This window comes from Trichechus manatus, unplaced genomic scaffold, assembly GCF_000243295.1.
Source record: "Trichechus manatus latirostris isolate Lorelei unplaced genomic scaffold, TriManLat1.0 scaffold00313, whole genome shotgun sequence".
Taxonomy (NCBI): domain Eukaryota; kingdom Metazoa; phylum Chordata; class Mammalia; order Sirenia; family Trichechidae; genus Trichechus; species Trichechus manatus.
In genome coordinates this window covers 468,794-492,007 of record NW_004444249.1, presented here as the reverse complement: position 1 = coordinate 492,007, position 23,214 = coordinate 468,794, and the positions used below count along the sequence as shown (strand labels likewise).

The following is a 23,214-nucleotide window of genomic DNA, read 5'->3' as shown; positions in this document are numbered from 1 at the left end:
GGTTTGTCTCATGTTTCCTTGTAATTATGCTCAGGCTAAATTTTTTGCGTGAGAGTGCAGGTAGGTGATTTCATATCATTGGTGCCTCACATCAGGAGACGTATGATGTTAAACTTATAATTATTGGTGATGTTGCATTAAATCTACTGATTAAAGTGATAACAGCAAGCTTTCTCCATTGCCCAAAGGTCCCTTTTCCCTTTGTAATTAATAAGTAATCTGTAAGGTGGCTGTTTGAGTTTTCTAAGTATAGGCCATGCTCATAGTCACAGTACAATGATCCACATCAGGAAATTTAACACTGACACCATACTGTTATCACCTTCCACTACTCGAGATTATATTTGCCCTACTTACCTCTGTAGACTTTTGACTTGCCTTATGTGTAACTCTTACAGTTGTAACCAGAGTTAGTTTTCTTTAGTCCACAAGGACTTTTGAGGAAACAAGCCCTTTTCTTGTTTACCTCACTGAATAGATTACTTGTTCTTTCTGATGGCTGCCTTAAATGGAGGAACCAAAGAAAATAACACGTTGCCTCGCTTTAGTAGAGCACACTGTCCCTTTGTATCACATATAAGGGCTGCCTGAATAACTCCTACCCAAGCATATTTCTGTGTGCAAAGTTAAATTCGTAAGGAACAAATTCTGAATCTTCGCTGAGAAGCACTTATCAGAGAGGTCATCTAAAATATGTAGCGTATGCCAAAAAAAAAACACAAAAAACTTTATTCTTTTGCATTTCTTCTAGCTAGTTTTAATTGACTAGGTACCTGAGATTTGGGATACCTGCTTCCCAAATTGCAGGGGATTTAAATAATCACAGTTTCGTGCTCCATGTTCATACCAGTAAAACCAAACAGTGTTCCAGCTCTCATTTCTTTCCTTTTCTTGTTTAAATTATTGAGTGCTTACCATGTTCAAAGTATTTTAAATACAATGCTTCATTTTATACACCCACCTCAAGAGATAAGAACTGGGTAACTGGGGCTTAACGAGATTGAGTAACTTGCCCACAGTCACACGGCTGGGAGTAGTAGAGCTGTATTTTGAACCCAGAACTCTGAACTCTTAACCATAGTGACTTTGCAGTTTTATTATTATTATTCTAGGCTAGTATTTAGGCAGTTAAAAATTTAAGAGTCTTAATGAAATACTAGCTAGAGATTTTTCTTTCTTCCTGCTTATTTCCAAATTTGGACACATCAGACAACTACATCTAAGCTATCATAATTTTAGAAAGAATCCCTCTATGGTCCGTTTTATCATAGATATAAAATTCTCTTTGGTAAATAATTTAGTTGAGACTGTGTCTGAAGTTAGGTAATACTTTGGCCCAACTCAAGTGCTGGAGAGAACAGACCTTGCTACTGACACAGTAGGAATCTTCAAATACATGTCACGATTTCTGTTTTGCGATTGAACACTCCCTTCCTTTTATCTCTTACAAAATGGGAGTACAGTGCCTTAGGAGGTATGCGGAGAGTATCTAATTAAGAGTGTTTTCGAACGTATGAAAAATAATGCAAGAAAGAATGACTATCTTGTTAAAAGACTATTTTACTAATTACAAATTTCTAAATCATTTTAATGGATAAAGATTAAAGTACTTTAAAATTATTATTAATATTTGGTAAGGATTGGAAACCCCACTAGTTTGAAAAAAGAAAAGAAAAAACCATTACCAAGTCATTTCCACTCATGGCAAGCCCACATGGGTCAGAGTAGAATCGTGCCCCATAGGGTTTGCAATGGCTGATTTTTTCGGAAGTAGCACATCAGGCCTTTCTTCCGAGGTGACTCTGTGTGGACTCGAACCTCCAACCTTTTGGTTAGTAGCCAAGTGCGTTTAATGTTTGCAACATCCAGAGACACCGAAGGACAAATAGCAGTACCTACTGTGTGTCAGGTGTTTGTATATTACCTTATTTATTCCTCCCTGAATGTTACAGAGGGAGGGGAAGGGATGTTGTCTTCCATACATCATTGTTGAAAAAAAGAAACTCAGAAGGCTTAGTGATTTGTTTAAGATCACACAGATCTTAAAAGTGCCAGATATGACCTTTTTAAGTTCATAGCTAGTATCCTTTATAGAGGACAGACATTTTTTTGCCCCCAGAAATTAAGTGCGGCTAGGACATTAGAGATAGAGGTTGAGGAGACATATGCTTTATCTAAGCTCTTGAAGACAATGGAGGCTCCCTCCTATCATTATGTAGAAGGCTCAATTCCTTACTGCTCCTTCTCTTGCCCCCCACCCCACCACTGCCTACATAATAACCACGCTGAACTTTTATAAAAGTAGTATCCCCCCTACGTAAAACTCTTTTAACATGAACACATACTTACTACACACATACATGAAATCCTGTGAGACCTCACAGATCTGTCCCTGCCTGTCTCTCAGACAGGGCCACAGAGCACACAATTCCAGGGTGCAGCATTCAAATAAAAATGTAAAAGTAGCACCCTTCCAAAGCACTGTAGTTGTACCATCTCTAACTTCATCTCTTACTATTTGCCCTTTTACTCCAAAACACCAAACTTCTTTCTGCTTAAAGCCTTTTACTTGCTTTTCCCTTTACCTGGAATGTTCTTCCCTAGACTTTCATGGGGTTAGTCCGTCCTTGTCGTTCAGGTCTTTCCACAAGTGTCACACCTTTTCGGGCAGGCCTTCCTAACTACTCGATGTAAAGTACACTTCCTTCCCAGTAACCTTCACATCACCCTATTTTATGGTCTTCTCTTTTATAGTCTTCTGGTGGCACAGTGATTTAGAGCTTGGCTACTAACCAAGAGGTCTGCAGTTTGAATCCACCAGCAGCTCCTTGGAAACCCTATGGGTCAGCTCTACTCTGTCCTATAGGGTTGCTATGAGTCATAATCGACTTGATGGCAATGGGTTTTTTAGCACTTCCACCATCTGAAATCATATTAATCTGTTTACTTATTCTCGATATATCCCATGAGAGCAGGGGCTTTGGTGAATTTGTTCATTACTGTATTCCTGACTAGTAGAATGATGCTTGGCGTATTGAATAATAAATATATACTAAATGACTACTTCTACTAGTCTAATGAGTCAGAATCAACTCGCCGCCACCCAACAACAGCTAATCTAATAAACTGCACCTATATTTTGTGGAATTGGATCATAGCTTTTGCTTTAGCCTGGCTGCCACCCCACTACCAATCACAGTCTCTGCATTTTAACAACCAGGAGAAGGGTCTGAATGTTGACATCATCATGTTGTAGTTGTGCAAAAACTCTATGCCCGGTTATCATAAACCCTTAGGGTCTATGTCTGTCTTTGGACTGAGTGTCTGTCCTTGGTTCAGTCAACTGTAGCTGCCTTCTTGTGGTATGAACACAGCATAAGAAGTCTTGTCAGAGGGGTGTTGTAATTACGGACACGTTGCAAAGTAGTTTTTGCAGTGGAGGACTTGGCATGAAAGTAGGACTTAAGTAGGAATTTAGCATTTGTACAAGAATAGACAGATGAATAGAACAAACTAAAGGCCCAGAAACATGCCCAAATTGTATTTAATAATAAGGTAGAAGTGGCATTTCGGGGGTAGGGGAGAACTATTGATGACGTGGTGCTTGGCCATTTAATGAATCATTTGGAAAATGTTATCCTTTCCTCCCATAAAATTCCATGCAGATTAAACACTTCAATATATAAATGCAGCCAGCAACTATCAAGGCACAGGTGGCAGTAATTTATTAGCTAAGAGGAACTACAGGCAAAACATTATGGCTGCATCTAGCCCACACAGGACTTCAAACTAAAAGACGATTTAGTAATATGTTCAACAAGGGTTTGACAATGATATTTTCGGCTTCTAACTGACTTGCTCCTTAATAAAATTACTGACTTTGCTGTTTCAGACCATTTAAAATATACATACAGCTTAAACAAAATAAACATATAATGAATTCAAAAGCTATAAAATTTGTGAATTCTGAGGGAGATTTATTTAAACCAAACAGCAAGCATTAGTACTTAGCCACACATCTGCTTGTATCCTCTACACTGGAGACTCTTCATTGGTGCAGATGCAGCTAAATTCAGCACTCCATTTTTTTTTTTTTTTTTTAAGAGTATTGGCTCTCTTCCTTCCTTACCAGCTGAGTGTGCATTTCTCAGCCAATTCTCTACACCCACTGAAACAAAAAGACAGGATCTGAGATCCTGTGACTGTGACATCCTATTCCACTAAGCCTTAAATTGTTTTGCCTTGTTGACTTCATCCCCACACATGTGATGCTACTAAAATAAGAATGCTATTCCTAGCACTTAGTACCTTGACAGTATGCTATGGCTATTATTAAGTTATACTGTTTTAATTTAGGACTTAAAAAAACACAAATGAGGATATTGTGCGGTCTTGTCAGAAGCTGCAAAGGAATAAAACAGCTTTAAAGGCATCAAAACATGTTTAAATAAAAATAGATAACATTCTAATACCAGTATTTGGTAAAAATGGAAATGAGAAAATTTTTACTATGTAATAGCAAACTCACAAAATAATCCTTTCATAAGTTTGCATTTAACTCAGTTGCTTAGGACCAAGAACACGTTCAGTCAGAGAGAGACTTCAGGCTCAGAGAAGCCCTCACAAGCAAGCCTGTTGTAGCTGTCTTCTGAAGTCCAGCCAGCCACTCAACTTCTTGAGTCAGGGACTGTGCTCATTTGTCATCCTCCTACAGGGAGCAGGACCTGCCTTAGCTAGCTTGTTGAAGTAGGTCAAGGTTTCTCATTGGCCCTGTCAACTTTCTTTCTGCTTCTTTGCTTTCTGTGGCCACTGTCTTCCTAATGCTCCACATTCTACCCCAGGCTACTGTACCTTATCCTTCCAAGTGCTTCCTGAACCCCAGTTACCTACCTTTCTTCCCCAGTTGATCATAATATTGTCCTTGGAAGAGGTATTTGACCTTCAAGTGTGCTCAAATGCTGATACTATATTCTAGCCTAGTCCAGTCTATTCTGCTGATTATTTTGTTAGCAGCCCTAAAAACAGTAAATGTAAGACTCTAGTTATGAGGGATAACCATTTTTTAAAAGAGTGGTAAGTCGAGGACTTCTATAATACATAACTCAGTTTCAAAGCTGGAAGGTTGATTAGATGGATCTCTATTGACACCTCCCCCCACCGCCATTTTTATAAACAGAAGAGATCAAGGACTTGCAGAAGTACATATGATTACCCAAAGGAAGGATCCAGGGTTTTGGTTTTCCCTCCCACTATTAATGTTCGGAGCCCTGGTGGCACAGTGGTTAGGAACTTGGCTGCTAACCAAAGAGTTGGCAGTTTGAATCCACCAAGCTCTCCTTGGAAACCCCATGGGGCAGTTTTACTCTGTCCTGTAGGGTTGCTATGAGTCGGAATTGACTCGATGGCAATCGGTTCGGTTTGGTTTGGTTTATTCATGTTAGAGATTCAGACAACATAAAAATTATGATACTAGATAAAGATTAAATAGTGGATTTATTTGGATAGTGTTTTATTTTTGGTGGGGAACAGAGAATGACAGTTGGAATATAAAACAAGAGAACACTAGGATTATACAAGTGTTAGAGGCACAAGTCCAGGTTGGTTGTACATGGAAACTCTACCAGTCTTGGCCCCATCTGTCCCTGAGACTCTCCTGCTCAAGATAAAGATATTTGGGTTTGTACAGTGCCAAGCTGAGGATTGCAAGCTTCAACCAGGGATCCAATTTCTACTCTAAACTGAATTCAAACTCTTGGTGGTTTAAGCCAAATCTCTTCTCTCAGACCCGCTCCAAACCAGGGGTGACCTTAAGGATGGACACACTTCCCAAGGTTGTTTCTTGGCCTGTGTGAGTTTCTTTCTTCAACCCTCCCCCATTAATGTGAAGACTTGTTCACCATGTGGCTGCTGTTGAACCAAGTTGGTTTCATAAAGAATCTTTAAGTCTACTTATTCTTAAAGCATAGTGTGTATCATCCTAATTGAGTTCTATTGAGTAGTAGAACATGAAATTCTGAAAAATCGGTGTCTTAAATATTAACAGGTCATTACTGAAGATGTATAGGGTGAAATTGTCAAAAGAGCACACTGGGCTTCCATGTGAAAACTCTCAAGGTTTTTAGACATTCAATGCTTAGCCAATTAAAAAGGATTCTTTGAAATCGATTGTGAGCAAATGGATTGGGAGCAGAGGCATCCTAGATGGTTTAGTACTAACACCCATTTTTGTGTTTATAGTCTCTGGCTGATGAACTTGCCCTTGTGGATGTTTTGGAAGATAAACTCAAAGGAGAAATGATGGATCTGCAACATGGGAGCTTATTTCTTCAGACACCTAAAATCGTAGCAGATAAAGGTAGATTCGCTTTGTGCCCAAAGCAATTTAAGATTAAATTGATTTATTTAATGTTAAAAAAAAGTACATTTGGAATGTATTATACAGCATAATAGACTTATTTTTTAGTTGGAAAAAATTGAAATTTTGAAACAGTTATTTCAGTAACTTAGCAATAAAATGTTCATGATCTTGTTTAGTAATTTTCCTCAAAGACTACAAAATTTTCTTCTAATTGTAGAAGAATTTTTCCCATTTTATAAAGAAATTGTTTTTATTTCTATATTCTGTTTTACTTTTCTAATCTATTAAATTTACATTTCCTTGTTAATGGACAACCATTAAAAATGAGTTTGTTAGCCATAAGTGATCATTGGTGTAAGTCACTAGAAGAAAATAACGAATTCTGATTTATACTATTGTCTGGTTTATTGTAACATCTGTCTCCCAAAGACCAAGTTTCTTTCATTAATTTGTAGAGTGCCACTTTCTTTCTATTTTTCTGAAAATGTCAACATAGCAAATTGACGTTTTCATACTGGAAATATATGTAGAAAGCGATCATGTACTCCATGTTCCACAAGGCCACACCAGTTATCTTTATTTCTAAAATGAATGTTTTTCCTAAACTGAAAGCTTGGATATCTTTCTTTCTTTAAAAGATTTCTTACCTTTTAACATACTGTTACCTATATTGTAAAACCTCTAACAGGGCATACACAGACCTTCACAATTTGGACACCACCTGCATTTCCACACACCTCAACGTCCTCCTCTCCTCCCTCACTCCCTGATATAAAATTAGTCTTCCTGTCCTGGTGAGTCCAGTATTGGCAGTTTTCTTCTTTTCTTCTGTGTCCAATTCATCCTCTGGATAAACTCAAAGATCATCTGTATAACCCCCTCCCCATGTATATTCTACAATATTTGGTACATAACATTTTAGGATATTGTGTCATAATTATTTGTTTACATATATCTGAACACAGGAATGTTCTAGACTCCAAAAAATATGTGTGCAAAAGTAATTTGAGAGCCTAGAAGAATCTAAATAAGTTCCTAAATGTCTAACTGTCTTTGTTCTGGATTACCACATTTATGCAGTGGTCCTGCCACCACAGCATGGCTGTGCATAAAGATACAGAAATGTGCGCTTCCAAATTTAAAACAACCGAACAAAAAATTCTAACAATACCACTACTAATAATAGCTGTTATTATGGAATTATTAATATTCCAGGCACTGTGTGAAGCATTTTGCATGTATTATCCCATTTTGCATCATCTTCACAACAACTCTATGTGGTATAGGTACTATTATTGTTTCCATTTCATGGTGAAAAACCTGACAAAGTATTAATAACTGGGAAGAGTCCTGTAGCAATACTGTTCAATTATGTGAATCATCCAGAGCCACTGAGTAACGGATCACATCAAAGCATCATTAGTAATGTCTGTATATCTTGAAAATGACATACTTTCTCAAGAAAAAAAAAATTTTTTCCAGAAAAACTTACACTGCTCCAAGGTGAATAAGCTTCTTTAAATTATTAAGTATTGGAAATCTGAAGTTTTAGTTTCTAGCCAAGAACACTTTGTACCTTCCTTCCCTTTCATAGATTTAATTAATGTTACAAGCCTAAAAGTCACTTAAAATCACTTTCTTTGTTGGAAGGCTGACTATTGGACCTTTGGAATCCAAATCTGATCTCACTGTGGACTCACTGTTTAGGCTTCATTTCTTTACTGGCAAAGTCATTGTTCTGTAAAATCAATGACATTTCATATTCATAGTCCAGAAACATAACTCAGGGCCTTTATTTCCTTGGGTCATCCTCTGAGCCAGTTTTATGGTTGGGCTGGTTCTGTGTAGCTCAAGGACGAAAAAAAGAAGCCATAGGAGTATTGAGCTTCAAAACCTTATAATACAGACAACATAATCTTCATATAAATTTTAGAAGCTTCTTTATGTTTATGCTTCTAGAGCATATCATATAATAGGTTTTGATGAAGAGTTGCGTCTTAAAGCACTTTTTTTGCGTCTCTTCTTCAAGATTACTCTGTGACGGCCAATTCTAAGATTGTGGTGGTGACAGCAGGAGTTCGTCAGCAGGAGGGGGAGAGTCGTCTCAACCTGGTGCAGAGGAATGTTAACGTCTTCAAGTTCATTATTCCCCAGATCGTCAAGTACAGTCCTGACTGCGTCATAATCGTGGTTTCCAACCCAGGTATTGTTATCACACCCTAGGGCTCAGTTCTTCTAAGTTCAGTTTTTTTTTGGTCGAGTGTGTGTGTGTGTGCGTGTGTGTGCGCGTGCACGGTGTGTTTTGCTTGTTTGTTTTTTCTAGTATTCACTAACAGAAGCAATTCACATGTCTCCTGTGATTAGCCACAAAAGAGTGGTGTTTGCAAAACTGATGGCATGATCCCAGGCCAAATGTCCAAAAATGGGAAGAGTTTTATATAAAGCAGTTTCATGTGTTGGTTTCATCTGGGTTTGTTGCAGTCTGGCATGCATAATGAAACATTCAAGTGTGGCTTCATTGTATAGGAAACGTCTTAACATATTTGACCTACTGTTTTCTAGAAGATACATTTGAGTGTCCTTAATACTAAAATGCCTCAAAACTGAATCAGATTGAATTCGAAAAGCAGAAAGAAAGCCATTCAGCCAGCCCTGTTTTAAAGATAAAAAATAGACTGTATTGATGGACATTGATTGATTGTATGGACATGTGTTGATGTAGGTGCTAAAACAAAATGTTGTGACTTAAAAACTACTTTCCTTGCTAAATCAGTATTTGCAGAAGAAACATTAAAACATTTGATTAGAAAGAATCCTACTTTTTTTTAGCCTAGTCAGTTAAAATTCACTCGATTTCACATTTCCTTTTGCCGCCATTCCATTTGCCACCAGACTTACTGTTTACTGCTGACTGTAATAGATACATTGATAAAACAGCAAGACTGATTTCTCTGGTACTTCATATAGGGAAGCACTGTGAATAAGAGGCAGGGGAAATCCTTATTAGTTTACTGAATATTGAGAGTTGGGAGCAGGCAAGGACAGAGATTTTTTCAGTATATTCTTATCCTCTTCAGACATGGATTGGGGCCTACTAAACAGTGAAATCTTATATATAAAACTGCTTCTAAGTATGTGTGTGGCAGATAAATGGAGAACAGGAATGACACATAGCTAGCACATATTAAGTTACTCCATCCTGTGCCTAAGGCAGTTATCGCTAACTGATTATGAAACTTTCTAGGTATAGCTTCAAAATCTCAGGCTCCTGGAAGTCACTCCCATTGAATTGAAGTTGGCAAGAAAGAGTTGGTAATAATCCAGTCCAAAATGCCTTTAAACTGTCTTAGGCAGTGTCCAAGTGTGGAGGTAGAAAGTACAGATTAACTTGCATCTCCTTGCCTTCCTTGTAGCCCGTTTCTCCTTTTTACAATTAACCTGTAAGTGCCATGATCCTATCTGGACTAGCAAAAGTTTTACCTCTGTGTGGTCTCAAGCTGTGCCACACTGGAGCAAAGGCTCTGTTGGAGTGATCATTTTATGAAATAGTAGAAAATTTAAATACCCTGCATTATTACAGTAATTTACTATACAGTATCTCGTACCCAGGAAGATGTGAAGTATCTTGCCTTGATAAGGTAGTAACCAATGGCTTTTGGCTTATGATGGCAGTCATTGCAATCTTGGAATATTAGAAGTGGGAGAAACTTAAGTTATGATCCCATTCAACCCTTGTTCCCATTCATTCAACTTAAAATAAGTTAATTAATCTTATAGATTTGGTGCAAGTAATAGTGCAAACACAATACTGTATTTTTCATGTTTTAAAATTTCACTTAATATAAGGATTAAAAGTTTGTTCTTATCTCTCTCACCTCTGTTATCGCTAACTATGATCAGTTACAGTATTTATGTCTTTTAGGGAATGGGGAGATGGGAGAGGAGAAAGCCAAGGTATCCACTAATTGACATAGCAGTTGAAGACAGTTCTGATTTACTTACATGTATTATTTTTAAAATTTTTAGTGGATATTCTTACATACGTTACCTGGAAACTAAGTGGGTTACCCAAGCATCGTGTGATTGGAAGTGGTTGTAACCTGGATTCTGCTAGATTTCGCTATCTTATGGCTGAAAAACTTGGCATTCATCCCAGCAGCTGCCATGGATGGATTTTGGGAGAACATGGCGACTCAAGTGGTAAAAAAAATAGAAAATATTTACTGTGTACTTACAGTGTTGTTCATGCCTTTCTGAACTTTTGTTAGTTTTTTTATTTAATTTTTATATACTTTAGAAAAGTTAGAATAATATAATTAATTCTTGTATTCTTTTCTCATTTACTTTATCATTTATTCTTTTTTTCTCTCTCCCTCTATATCTATCTAGCTAGTTATCATTTATCTTTTTTCTTTAATCCATTTGAGCATAAATTGCAGTAATCCTGACCTTTTCTTCATAAACCCTTTAATGTGTATTTCCCAAGAACAAAGGTTTTTTTTTGCATTAAAAGCGAGTTGCTGTTGAATCGATTCCAATTTGTGGCAACCTCATGTGTCAGAGTAGAACTGTGCTCCACAGGGTTTTCAGTGGCTGATTTTTTCAGGAGTAGATTGTCAGGCCTTTCTTCTGAGGCCCCCTGGGTGGACTTGAGCCTTCAACCTTTTAGTTAGCAGCCAAGTGAGTTAATTGTTAGCACTAACCAAGGACTCCACTTTTTCAAAATCATAGTACAATTATCAAAATCAGAAAATGTAACATTGATACAATATTATCTAATTTAGAGTTCATATGCAAATGTCTATGTCACAGTAATATCTTCCATAGTCTTTTTTCCCAGGTCAGAATCCAGTCCAAGATCACATATTGCATCTAGTCATTATGTCTGTTTCATCGTCTTTAGTCTAAAACAATTCCTCAGTCTTTGTTTTTCACGATCTTGACATTTGTGAAGAGTCAGGTGAATTATTTAGTAGACTGTCCATTAATTTAGGTTTTTTGTTTTCTTATGATTAGGTTGAGCTTATCTACTTCTGACACAAATACTTCTGGCAGAGAAGTGATGCCGGGGCCGTATTCAGGGCATTATACCAAAACGCACACATGTCAGGTGTCCCGTTATTGGTGATGTTAACTGTGATTACTCAGTTTTGTGTTTGCTAGGTTAATCAGCATGCTAACCAAAAGGTTGGTGGTTCAAAACCATCTGCAGCTCCACGGGAGAAAGACGTGGCAGTCAGCTTCTGTAGAGATTTACAGCCTTGGAAACCCTATGGGGTTGCTATGAGTCGGAATTAACTCAACAGTGGGTTTTTTTGAGTATTTTGTAAGAGAGAGCTTTCCCTTCTCTCCCATTTATTTATTCATTTATTTATATATCATGTTTTATTTTATTCTATGAATATTCTGTTCCTATCATTAAAATGCTCAAATTGTCCCAGGTTTGGCCAGTGGCAGGCTCTTCAAGTGATTTCCTTTTACTCGGAATGGTACTTAGAAACCAAGATCGGGACAATGGATGTGCTCTTGCTGCTGGTGTGTCTTTGCTTCTACGCACTTTGCGTGAATAGACTTGTTATATCCATGGTATTTATTGAAGAAGCAATGAATTGGGTAACAAGAGCTCTTAAATAGCCTGTGCCACTATTCTATAATATGAAATACATCTTGCTTCAAATGAAATCTGATTTTTAATAAACCATTAATCACAACTATCAATCACTTAAGTAGTAAAAGACCACATGGTAAAGCTCCCAAATATTTTCTTTAAGAATTTAAATAAAATAGTTGGACATAAATTAGTCATTGTAAAAAGACCAACATTAAAATTATATTAAAATTCTATTTTATTTTGTAATGCTTTGTTTTGAAACTATTTTTAAATGTTTATTTTAAATTAATATTTTTCTTTTCATTTAAATTGTTTCTGTCCCAAATAATTACAGCTGAAAGCATTTATGAAGAATTCTGAGTCTATTACATGAATCTAAACATATTTATTAAACCAAAATATATTGAATAGTCTCATGATGTTAAGTTGTAATAAGTCACAACATAGTATTTATTTTACTAAATTCATTTCTGTGCTATAATATGCAAGGGACTGTTTTCTCCCTAAACGTGTAAGATGGAAATTTTCCTTTGATTTTAGTGGGAGTTTGTAATGTGATCTTAATAAAGAGTTTAGCTCTGTGTTATTAATCTTTGTCTTACAATGGTTACATGATTTATTTGTACTTTTATATAATGATGCTGATTTTTTTGACACATAGTAATATGTCAGTATTCTTCACTCAAAGGCTTGTTTTAATTTTTTTTCTGGTCAAGTTTTAATAATCTTGCGTCTCCCTCTAGAACATATTAACTGTTTTGAGCATATAAAGTTTTTAGTCAGATAGCTCCATTAGTTTAGACCCTGTTATGCCCTCTTAACAAGATGTGTGACTTCACAAGTTTTTAACTTCTCTGGGCCTCAGTTTCCTCATCTGTGAGGATAATTTATTACCTTTGTTATATGAAAAGTATTTAATACAATGTACTGCACTTTTACTGATGTACGGTAAAAGCTCAATAAATGTCAGCTACTGTAATTATATAATGACTAGAACCATAGATCTGGAAGTGACATTACATATTCTGTAGATCAAGACTTGCATTTTAATGTGGAAAAAATTGAGGCAAAAACAGGTAACTTGTTGAAGATCCTGCAGCTAGTTAGTGACATGACCACAACTAGAATCATTTCTTCTGAATCCTGTCCAATGTTCTGTTGACTTGTTACTGTGTCATTTTTTTCCAAGAATTTTTTTATATTTCCATATTATTTTGTATTGTCTCCATAATAGAGAATCGAACCATTGTCACATAGGTATGCTCCTGTAGATTTTATAGTTTTCATCAGCTTTCCAAAGGGTGTGAAAATGCCCCACTTCTCAGAACAGTAAGCCAATTCATTGGCAGAATTTGTGGACTAAAAGAAGGTTTTATTTGGACATGGACAGCTTTTCTCTTCAAAGCTGACTCTAGCCATACTAGACTTTACGCCATGCCTTTGCTCATATTTCCTAAGTCTAGAGTGTTCTCCTTCAGAGGTCCCTCAGGAACACATGCTTATTTCTCAAGACCTAGTTCAAACATCTGCTTTTGTAGCCCTTTCTGATTCTTTCCTCCCCTACATTAAGTAGGTCCTTGTTCATGTTTTATTGCACTTTCTCCATACCTCTGGGATAGCTCATGTGGCATTGCTTTAGCTCTTTCCTTGTCTGCCTCTCCCAGTGGATTCTGAACTTGTCCATGGCTCTGAGCATGTGTCATGAGAATTCATTTTGTATACCTAGATCTTCAATATATGTTTTCGGCTGAATGGCATATGTTAAGGGGAAGTAAGAGGATTGTCTTGGTTCAGCAAAGCCTCCAATTGATTTTACAGTCAATGATGAACACCACCTTTTTGCTGTTGCGCCTCTGGAGTCATTCTTGGAAGGAAATATTTGGTCTAGTGAAGGCCAGAAAAATGCACTGTGATCACATGGGGTTTCTTTTAAGAGTTAGACTGAACTTGGGGCATTAGAGGATCTAGAGATAATTAGACTATATTTGGGCCTATCCTAGAAATTTTTTTTTGTTTTTGCTCATTCTAGAAGAAAAAGGATTATACTCAGAAAAGTAAGCAGGAGGAAAGTTAGAAATTCCTCACACCAAAAGTTTAAGCTAGTCTGGAACTAGAATCCCTTGTGAGTTTCACAAACCTATATAGACACAAAGAATTTCATATTCTCTGAAATTATGACACAACAATTCTATTTTGGGTTGAAAGTGAAAAGGTCAGATATGTGGTTATTTGAAGGCAAATGTCAGCCTTTAGGGGAGCACTGCAGGCGTCACTGCTCATAACTCGCATTAGAGATTAGATCTGAAGAAAGGATTTTTTAAAATTGTGACAGAACTATCTAAAATGTCTATCTGTCTTTACAGTGGCAGTGTGGAGTGGAGTGAACGTGGCAGGGGTTTCTCTCCAGGAACTGAATCCAGAGATGGGGACAGACAATGACAGTGAAAATTGGAAGGAAGTGCATAAAATGGTGGTTGAAAGGTCAGTGGAAGAGGGCTTGATTTAAGATATTTAATTCCATCTTTACTTAGATAAAATTATAAACAATTTTCATGGCTGCCTGCTCAAATAAACTCTTGATGTAGTAAGCATGCAGCTGTTATCTTTTACAACAGACAAGACTAACTTTACTGGTCAAACTTGTTGTGACAATCTCCTAGGGAAATTAATTCTGATGTAGAGGCAACAGGAGTGAAACATGAAATTAATAAGTGAAAGTGCTTTCAGATTGTCTCATATCAATAAATAGGGTTGGTTTACCTAAAAAGGTAAACATAGACAGCTGTTAGTCTCATAATTGCCTCAAATAAATACTTTCTAATTGATTGCTGAGTGTTTATGCTGTGCTGTACTTACCTTTCCACACTCAACTAAAAATATCCTTTTTTTTTTTTTTTTGGAAGCGACCTCTTTTATCAGCAACCATTCTCTCTTTCTATAAACTTCATGCTTATCATAAAATCACATGTCATTTTAGACTAAAGAACTGTAAAAATCATGGGCTTGGACTGAAATCATGATATTGACACTTAATAACTACTGTATTTTTATGCAAATAATGTGCACCTTTTACTTTTGCTTGCCAATCACACCCTCTCCTGGCGAGGTATTTTCATAAGTGTTGCTATGCCAATTTTTTTTTTTTTACATATTGCTGTATAAAAAGTTAGCATAGCACGCTTATGAAAATACCTCATGGGGTGAGGGCGAAGTTGGCAAACAAATGTGGAAGACACGCATTATTTGTGTAAAAGTATGATATGTAGTCTTGGAGAAACCACTGAACCTTGCAGCTGAATCTCAGTTTTCCTCTTTGTAAAGTTATAGTATAATGCACTGGTTGTGAAGATTAGGTAAAGTACACACACGCATGCATACATAAATGTAGCATACTTAATCATTTGGTAAGCACTCAATAAATGCTAGTTATTATTATTTGCAGAAAATTGTTGTAATAAGACTAACTGATGTATCAAACATAGAATCATTTTATTTAGTTCCATTGTAGTGATTTGAATTTTCCAGGGATTTGACCTGCATATGGAAGAAAAGAATCTTAAACATTTGAAGTTGAAAGAACTCTTAGAATTTCAACTAACATAATCCTTTTATTTTACGAATACAAATATGTAGGCTCACCTGGGTAATGTCATTTGCCCAAGACCATCTAGTCAGTGGTAGATTAATTACCAGGCATGCTATTGCCATCACTTTGCTTTTAAGTAAGTTAGTCATAGTTTTTTAGTTTATGATGGTAAGTCCAACCTCAGAATCAAAGTCTATTTTGTCCTTGAATGTAAGGTCTTTTCTTCTTTTATTGTTTCTTGATATCATTAAAGTCTTTGGTAATGTTCATGCATATGAATCCGTGTGATTGGTTGGAAAATATACATTTTTACCACTGTGACTTTATAAATATTTACTTACAGAATAAGCTATTTAAATTTTTCACTTATATAGTGCCTACCATGTAGTACTTATGTTTTAAGCATTTTACATATATATCAACTCATTTAACACTCATAACAAACTTTTAAAGTAGATACCGTTGTTATCCCCATTTATGCATGAAGACCCTGAGGTACGGAAAGGTGAAAGAACTTGCCCAAGGTTACACAGTTAGTAAGAGCTAGAGCAGGAGTCAAATCCAGGCTGTCTGGTTTCAGTAACTGTTTAGTCTGATTTCAATTCTTTCTCTTATATACATATATACACATATATATATTTTTCCTTCTTAGTGCATATGAAGTCATCAAGCTAAAAGGATACACCAACTGGGCTATTGGATTAAGTGTGGCTGATCTGATTGAATCCATCTTGAAAAATCTATCCAGGATTCATCCAGTGTCAACCATGGTGAAGGTAAGATAAATTGATAAAAAATATAGTGTGATTTTTAGCATTGCATTCCATCAGTGGATTTACTCAAAGAAGGACTAGAGGAAGAAGAAGGAAAGAAAAGTTGAAAAATAACTAATTGTTTGGCGAATACAATAGTAACCATAGCAATTATGTTTAAATCTTTTTTTCCATTATTGTGTAGCTTAAGTATACTGAAAAACTGGCATTTTTTTAAGTAACGTTTATAAAGTCCCAATCCACGATTCTTTCTAATCTCTATCTCAGTGTTCCACACCACTTTTCCCTTTTTCCAACAGAAGTCTAAGACAAAATCACAAAACCTGTGGAGTCATCCAGTATATTTTTATAATTTTCCCTTACAGAATGTGATGAATTAAATATTCGTGCTGAATTTTGTTCAGCACATTCTCAAAATATCTGACCACTTGAAGAAGTATAATAGGGGTTCATTTCAGTTGGTGTATTAAATAGTAGATTGCCTTTGACATTGCAGCTGATGGCTTAACAAATTTAGTTTAATTCCAAAGCCATGAGATAAACACAAAATCAAAAAGGTTAAATAGAAATTGTTTATTTTTCAAACGAAATTTTATTAAAATATTGTTTAGGATAATTGATTCATTTTTCACAAGTTAATTGTAGGGTGTAAAAGTAAGGAGAGAATGCAGTAGATTAAAAGAAACTTAAGAAATATTATACACAAATGCAAAAGAGATGCATATAGAAGTATTTCAGTAAAATGACATGTCAGGTGTTTGTTTTAAAATGCAATAGCAAAATTTTAAAAAGCAAATATGGTAAAAATTGGATAATTGATGAGTCTTGAGATATATATATATAAGAATGTGTTTAGTCTTCCTACTTTTATGTATGTGTAAAATGTTTGTAATTAAAAGTTCTAAAAATTAAAGTAACTCGTGTTTAATATGCTTAAGTAATTTGATCAATTCTTTAGTTAAAATGACTTTGTGAATAAATTATAAAAACTGGTAAAGCGTTTTGGAAATTGTACTGTTTTATTTTTTAACAGCTCGTAGGTGTTAAACCAATCTTGTTTTTTAATGATCTCCATCTATTACTCCAGACTGCATAGGGTGATCACCACCTTAAATTCCCTCTTTTAATAAAGAACTTACATGAACACAAAGAGTAATGATACCTTGATACCAAACTTAAGGTTTCATGAAAAGTTGTCCATTGAGAACCACATCTGAATGCAATTTAATTTGAAGACTTACATATCACATTTCATAAAAGTCTACCTAAGCAGAGGATGCTGTGTCAATAAATACAATAAAGTATTATTTTCTTATAAGTATCCAGGTTCATCATATAGTGTATAGTTGCATGTTCGGTGTATACAGTTTAATTCAGAACGTAAGTATTGGGGAAAATATGGGCCTATGAGTGATGAAAATTAAAGAATGAGTTTATGTTTATCAAATATCCTAGAATTCTTTCTGTTCAAAGATAGGGCTTGTGACCATTCCTACCTATGGTTTCATTTCTAAATCTAAACAGCTTTTTCTGTTTCTGGCAGGGGATGTATGGCATTGAGAATGAAGTCTTCCTGAGCCTTCCCTGTATCCTGAATGCTCGGGGGTTAACCAGTGTTATCAACCAGAAGCTGAAGGATGATGAGGTTGCTCAGCTCAAGAAGAGTGCAGACACTCTGTGGGACATCCAGAAGGACCTAAAAGACCTATGACGCCTGAGCTCTATGCTGTAGAAATTTAAAAACTAATCTGAATAACTTAAGCCTTTAGTTATCATCCATGTACATGGATCACAGCTTGCTTTTCTCTTCCTAAATATGTGAATTTGGGCCCACAGGATTAAAGCCCATGCTTGGCTTAATGTTTAAAATATGAGTCCTTGAAAAATAAAATTAACTATGGTAGTGTGCTTCTGTTTCTGAGATGCCTTCTTTAATAGTTTCTGGAAGGTTTCAGTCAGCCAGCTTTCAAATAATTCTTCCCACACATCATAAATTTGCCTAAATTCCAATATCATCTACCCTCCTGCCTCCAAAGAGCACAAACATTCTTTGTCAGGATTAGTGGCATGATTTTTGTTGTTCTAAAAATATGGTTACCATTTTGAGGTTACAACTAAAGAAGAAACTAGGGCCAATGGATGGTCCTTACAAGGAAGTCCATCTTAATACTCTAAAAGGAAGAATCTCTAAAATAGAGCTTTGAAAAGTTGGAATTAACTTTCTTGAAGTTAGTTCTGTTTGATAGTGAAGGAAAATGAAAGTTGGGCTGAATTAATCCAGATCCAGGCTACTGGGAGGCATCAGAATATGGGGATTAGGAATGAAATTTAAAGTAGACTTCCTTTAACCAAAGTTTTCCTATTTACATATAATATCTAGGGGTCCCTTTAGGTAGTGCGAAAAACATGGGCTTTTATGTCACATAAAACTGGGCTTGAGTGCTAGCTCTATCTTTGATGAACTGATCTTGGATAAGTCACCTAGATGATTCTTTGTTGTGGGAGACTGCCCTGTGCATTGTAGGATGTTTAGCAGCATCCCTGGCATCTACCCACTGAATACCAGTGGCTCTTGCCTCTCCCCAAGTTGGGCCAAACAAAAATGTCTCCAGATATTGCCAAATGTCCGGTGGGTTGGGGGATCACCCATGGTTGAGAACCACTGCTTTAAAATAAGTACTCCTATCCCTATTTAAAAGTTAAGGAATCTGAGGTGCACAGAGGTCACACAACTGCTAAGTAGAAGAGCTGAGTTTCAACCCAGGCATTATAGTTTCTTAATCCCTGATTTTAAGCACAGAGTACTTACTACAGTAAATATTAGTTATTGTTACATATTTATACAGTTAGAGTTTATAAAGTAATAAAATCAAGTTTAATACCCCAGCATATTATGGGGATACTATTTGTCCCCATATTACAAGAAGGAGTACTAAGACATAGATGTTGAGTTAACTTTCTCAAGATCACATTTCCAAAATTATGCAATCAGTTGATATGAGGCTCTTATCTAGATGAAAGGAGGAAGGTTACTTTAATGTATGTATCTTGTTCATTGATCCAGTGTCTGTGTAAATACTGAATTTGCAATAAGCCAGTGGTTTGCAGGCTTGAATTTTAATGGAGCAGTTTAAAATTTTTTTAGGTATTGGCAGGGATGATAAATGGGGTGTAAGTGTGGAGGTAGGAAGGCGGGGTGGCTCAGCATAAGTACGCCAGTTTTTGATTTTGATTCTCATCATCATATAAAACAATAGACATTGTAACACCAAAAGGATAGGAAGATCATAATCTCAAATTTAAATTATTCTCCTTCACCCGCAAACTTAGCAAACTTGTATCCATACATCTTTATAAAAATAACATGCTATGCAAATTTGTTGATGCACCAAAAAAAAAAAAAAACAAACCCATTGCCATCTAGTTGAGTCCAACTGATAGCAACCCTATAGGACAGAGTAGAACTGCCCAGTAGCGTTTCCAAGGAGCAGCTGGTGGGTTTGAACTGCCAACTTTTTAGTTAGGAGCCGAGCTCTTAATCAGCTATACAATTTTATAATTGGTGATTTAGTAACTTAGTTTTTTTTCTTGATAGCAGTCTGTCAATTTGGGATCTATATTTGATGTTGTTAGGTGCCATCGACCCTATGTACAACAGAACAAAACACTGCCAGGTCCTGCACAATCCTCACAATCGTTGTTATGCTTGAGTCCATTGTTGGAGCCACTGTGTCAATCCATCTCATTAGGATCTTCTCTTTTTCGCTGATCCTCTCCACCAAGCATGATGTCCTTCTCCAGGGACTGATCCCTCCTGATAACATGCCAAAGTATGTGGGACATAGTCTCACCATCCCTGCTTCTAAGTAGAATTCAGGCTGTATTTCTTCCAAGACAGATATGTTCGTTCTTTTGGCAGTCCATGATATATTCAATATTCTTTGCCAACACCATAATTCAAAGGCGTCAATTCTTCAACCATCCTTATTCATTGTCCAGCTTTCACATGCATATGAGGCAATTGAAAACACCATGGCTTGGGTCAGGCCCACCTTAGTCTTCAAGGTGACATCTTTGCTTTTTAACACTTTAAAGAGGTCTTTTGCAGCCGATTTGCTCAATGCAATGCATCGTTTGATTTCTTGACTGCGGCTTCCATGGGTGTTGATCGTGGATCCAAGTCAAATGAAGTCCTTGAAAACTTCAATATTGTCTCCATGTATCACGTTGTTGCTGATTGGTCCAGTTGTGAGGCTTTTCCTTTTCTTTATATTGAAATGTACTCCATACTGAAGATTGTGGTCTTTGATCTTCATCAGTAAGTGCTTCAAGTTCTTTCACTTTCAGCAAGCAAGGTTGTGTCATTTGCATATCACAGGTTGTTAATGAGTCTTCCTCCAATCCTGATGCCCTGTTCTTCTTCATATAGTCCAGCTTCCCGGATTATTTGCTCAGCATACAGATTAAATAAGTATGGTGAAAAGATATAACCCTGATGTACACCTTTCTTGACTTTAAACCACGCAGTATCCCCTCGTTCTGTTGGAATTACTGCCTCTTGGTCTATGTACGGGTTCCTCATGAGCACAATTAAGTGTTCTGGAATTCCCATTCTTCAACATGTTATCCATAATTTGTATGATCCATACAGTCTAATGCCTTGGCATAGTCAATAAAATACAGGTAAACACCTTTCTGGTATTCTCTGCTTTCAGCCAGGATCCATCTGACATCAGCAATGATATCCCTCATTCTGTCTTCTTCTGAATCTGGCTTAAATTTCTGGCAGTTCCCTGTTGATGTACTGCTGCAACTACTTTTTAACTATCTTCAGCAAAATTTTACTTGCGTGTAACATTAATGATACTGTTCGGTAATTCAGGCATTATGTAGGATCACCTTTCTTTGGAACGGGCACAATATGCATCTCTTCCAATCGGTTGGCCAGGTAGCTATCTTCCAAATTTCTTGGCATAGGTGAGTGTTTCCAGTGTTTCATCCATTCGTTGAAACGTCTCAATTGGTATTCTGTCAATTCCTGGAGTCTTGTTTTTTTGCCAGTGCCTTCAGTGTGGCTTGGACTTCTTCCTTCAATACCATTGGTTCTTGATCACATGCTACCTCCTGAAATGGTTGAACCTCAATCAAGTATTTTTGGTACAGTGACTCTGTATTTCTTCCATCTTCTTTTGATGCTTCCTGAGTCATTCAATATTTTGCCCATATACCTGTATATATACCTGTTGCCATCAATTCCAACTCATAGTGACCCTATAGGACAGAGTAGAACTGCCTCATATGGTTTCCAAGGAACAAGTGGTGGATTCGAACTGTTGATCTTTTGGTTAGCAGATGATCTCTTAACCACTGTGCCACGAGGGCTCCATTTTTGTCCATAGAATCCTTCAATATTGCAACTTGAGGCTTAAATTTTTTCTTTATTTCTTTCAGCTTGAGAAATGCCTAACATGTTCTTCCTTTTTGGTTTTCTAACACCAGGTCTTTGCACATTTCATTATCATACTTTACCTTGTCTTCTTGAGCTGCCATTTGAAATCTTCTGTTCAGCTCTTTTACTTCATCATTTCTTCCTTTCAGGTTATCTACTCTATGTTCAAGACCAACTTTCGGAGTCGCTTCTGACTTTCATTTTGGTCTTTTCTTTCTTTTCTGTTTTTTTAATGATCTTTTGCTTTCTTCATGTATGATGTCCTTGATCTCATCCCACAACTTGTCTGGTCTTCGGTCATTGGTGTTCAACGTGTCAAATCTCTTCTTGAGATGGTCTCTAAATTCAGGTGGGATATACTCAAGGCCATATTTTGGCTCTTGTGGACTTGTTTTGATTTTCTTCAGCTTTAGCTTGAACTTGCATATAAGCAATTGATGATCTGTTCCACAGTTGGCCCCGGCCTTGTTCTGACTGATGATATTGAGCTTTTCCATTGTCTCTTTCCACGGATGTAGTCTATTTGATTCCTGTGTATTCCGTCCGGCGAGGTCCACATATATAGTCACTGTTCGTGTTGTTGAAAAAGGTATTTCCGATGAATATATCTCCGGTCTTGCAAAATTCTATCATGCCACATCTGGCGTTGTTTCTATCACTGAGGCCATATTTCCAACTACTGATCCTTCTTCTTTGTTTTCAACTTTCCCATTCCAATCACCAGGAATTATCAGTGCAACTTGATTGCATGTTTGATCAGTTTCAGACTTCAGAAGTTTGTGAAAATCTTCAGTTTCTTCATTTTTCACCTTAGTGGTTGGTACATAAATATGAAAAACAGTCATATCAACTGGTCTTCCTTGTAGGCATAAGGATATTATCCTGTCACTGACAGTGCTGTACTTTAGGATAGATCTTGAAATGTTTGTTTTGACTATGAATGCAATGCCATCCCTCTTTGATATGTCATTCTTGGCATAGTAGACCATATGATTGTCCGATTCAAAATGGCCAACACCAGTCCATTTCAGCCCACTAATTCCTAGGATGTTGATCTTTATGTGTTCCATTTCATTTTTGGAGACATCCAGTTTTCCTAGATTTATACTTTGTACATTCCACATTCTGATTTTTAATGGATGTTTGCAGGTGTTTCTTCTCATTTTGAGTTGTGTCACATCAGAGAGCTTTACTCCATCCATGTAATTAAGGTCGACTCTACTTTGACTTAGCAGCTCTCCCTCATTAGTGTTTTGAGTGCCTTCTAGTCTGAGGGGCTCATCTTCCAGCACTTTATTAGACAATGTTCCACTGCTATTCATAAGGTTTTCGCTGGCCAATTATTTTTAGAAATAGATTGCCAGATCCTTCTTCCTGTTCTGTCTTAGTTAGGAAGCTCCGCTGAAACCTCTTCACTGTGAGTGACCTGCTGGTATT

At 36.6% G+C, this 23,214-nt stretch overlaps 1 protein-coding gene across 2 annotated transcripts in view; it reads left to right on the top strand.

Annotated features, from left to right (window-relative positions):
• Nucleotides 1-18,236, top strand: part of LDHB (lactate dehydrogenase B) — a 21,992-nt gene extending 3,756 nt beyond the window's left edge. For both annotated transcript variants that reach the window (XM_004390632.2, XM_023725463.1), the window contains exons 3-8: nt 6,238-6,355; nt 8,388-8,561; nt 10,385-10,558; nt 14,333-14,450; nt 16,208-16,331; nt 17,872-18,236. In XM_004390632.2, coding sequence (XP_004390689.1) covers nt 6,238-6,355; nt 8,388-8,561; nt 10,385-10,558; nt 14,333-14,450; nt 16,208-16,331; nt 17,872-18,039 — 876 coding nt within the window. In that variant the 3' untranslated portion in view covers nt 18,040-18,236. The remainder of the gene's footprint in view (nt 1-6,237; nt 6,356-8,387; nt 8,562-10,384; nt 10,559-14,332; nt 14,451-16,207; nt 16,332-17,871) is intronic.
• The last annotated feature ends 4,978 nt before the right edge of the window (nt 18,237-23,214 follow it).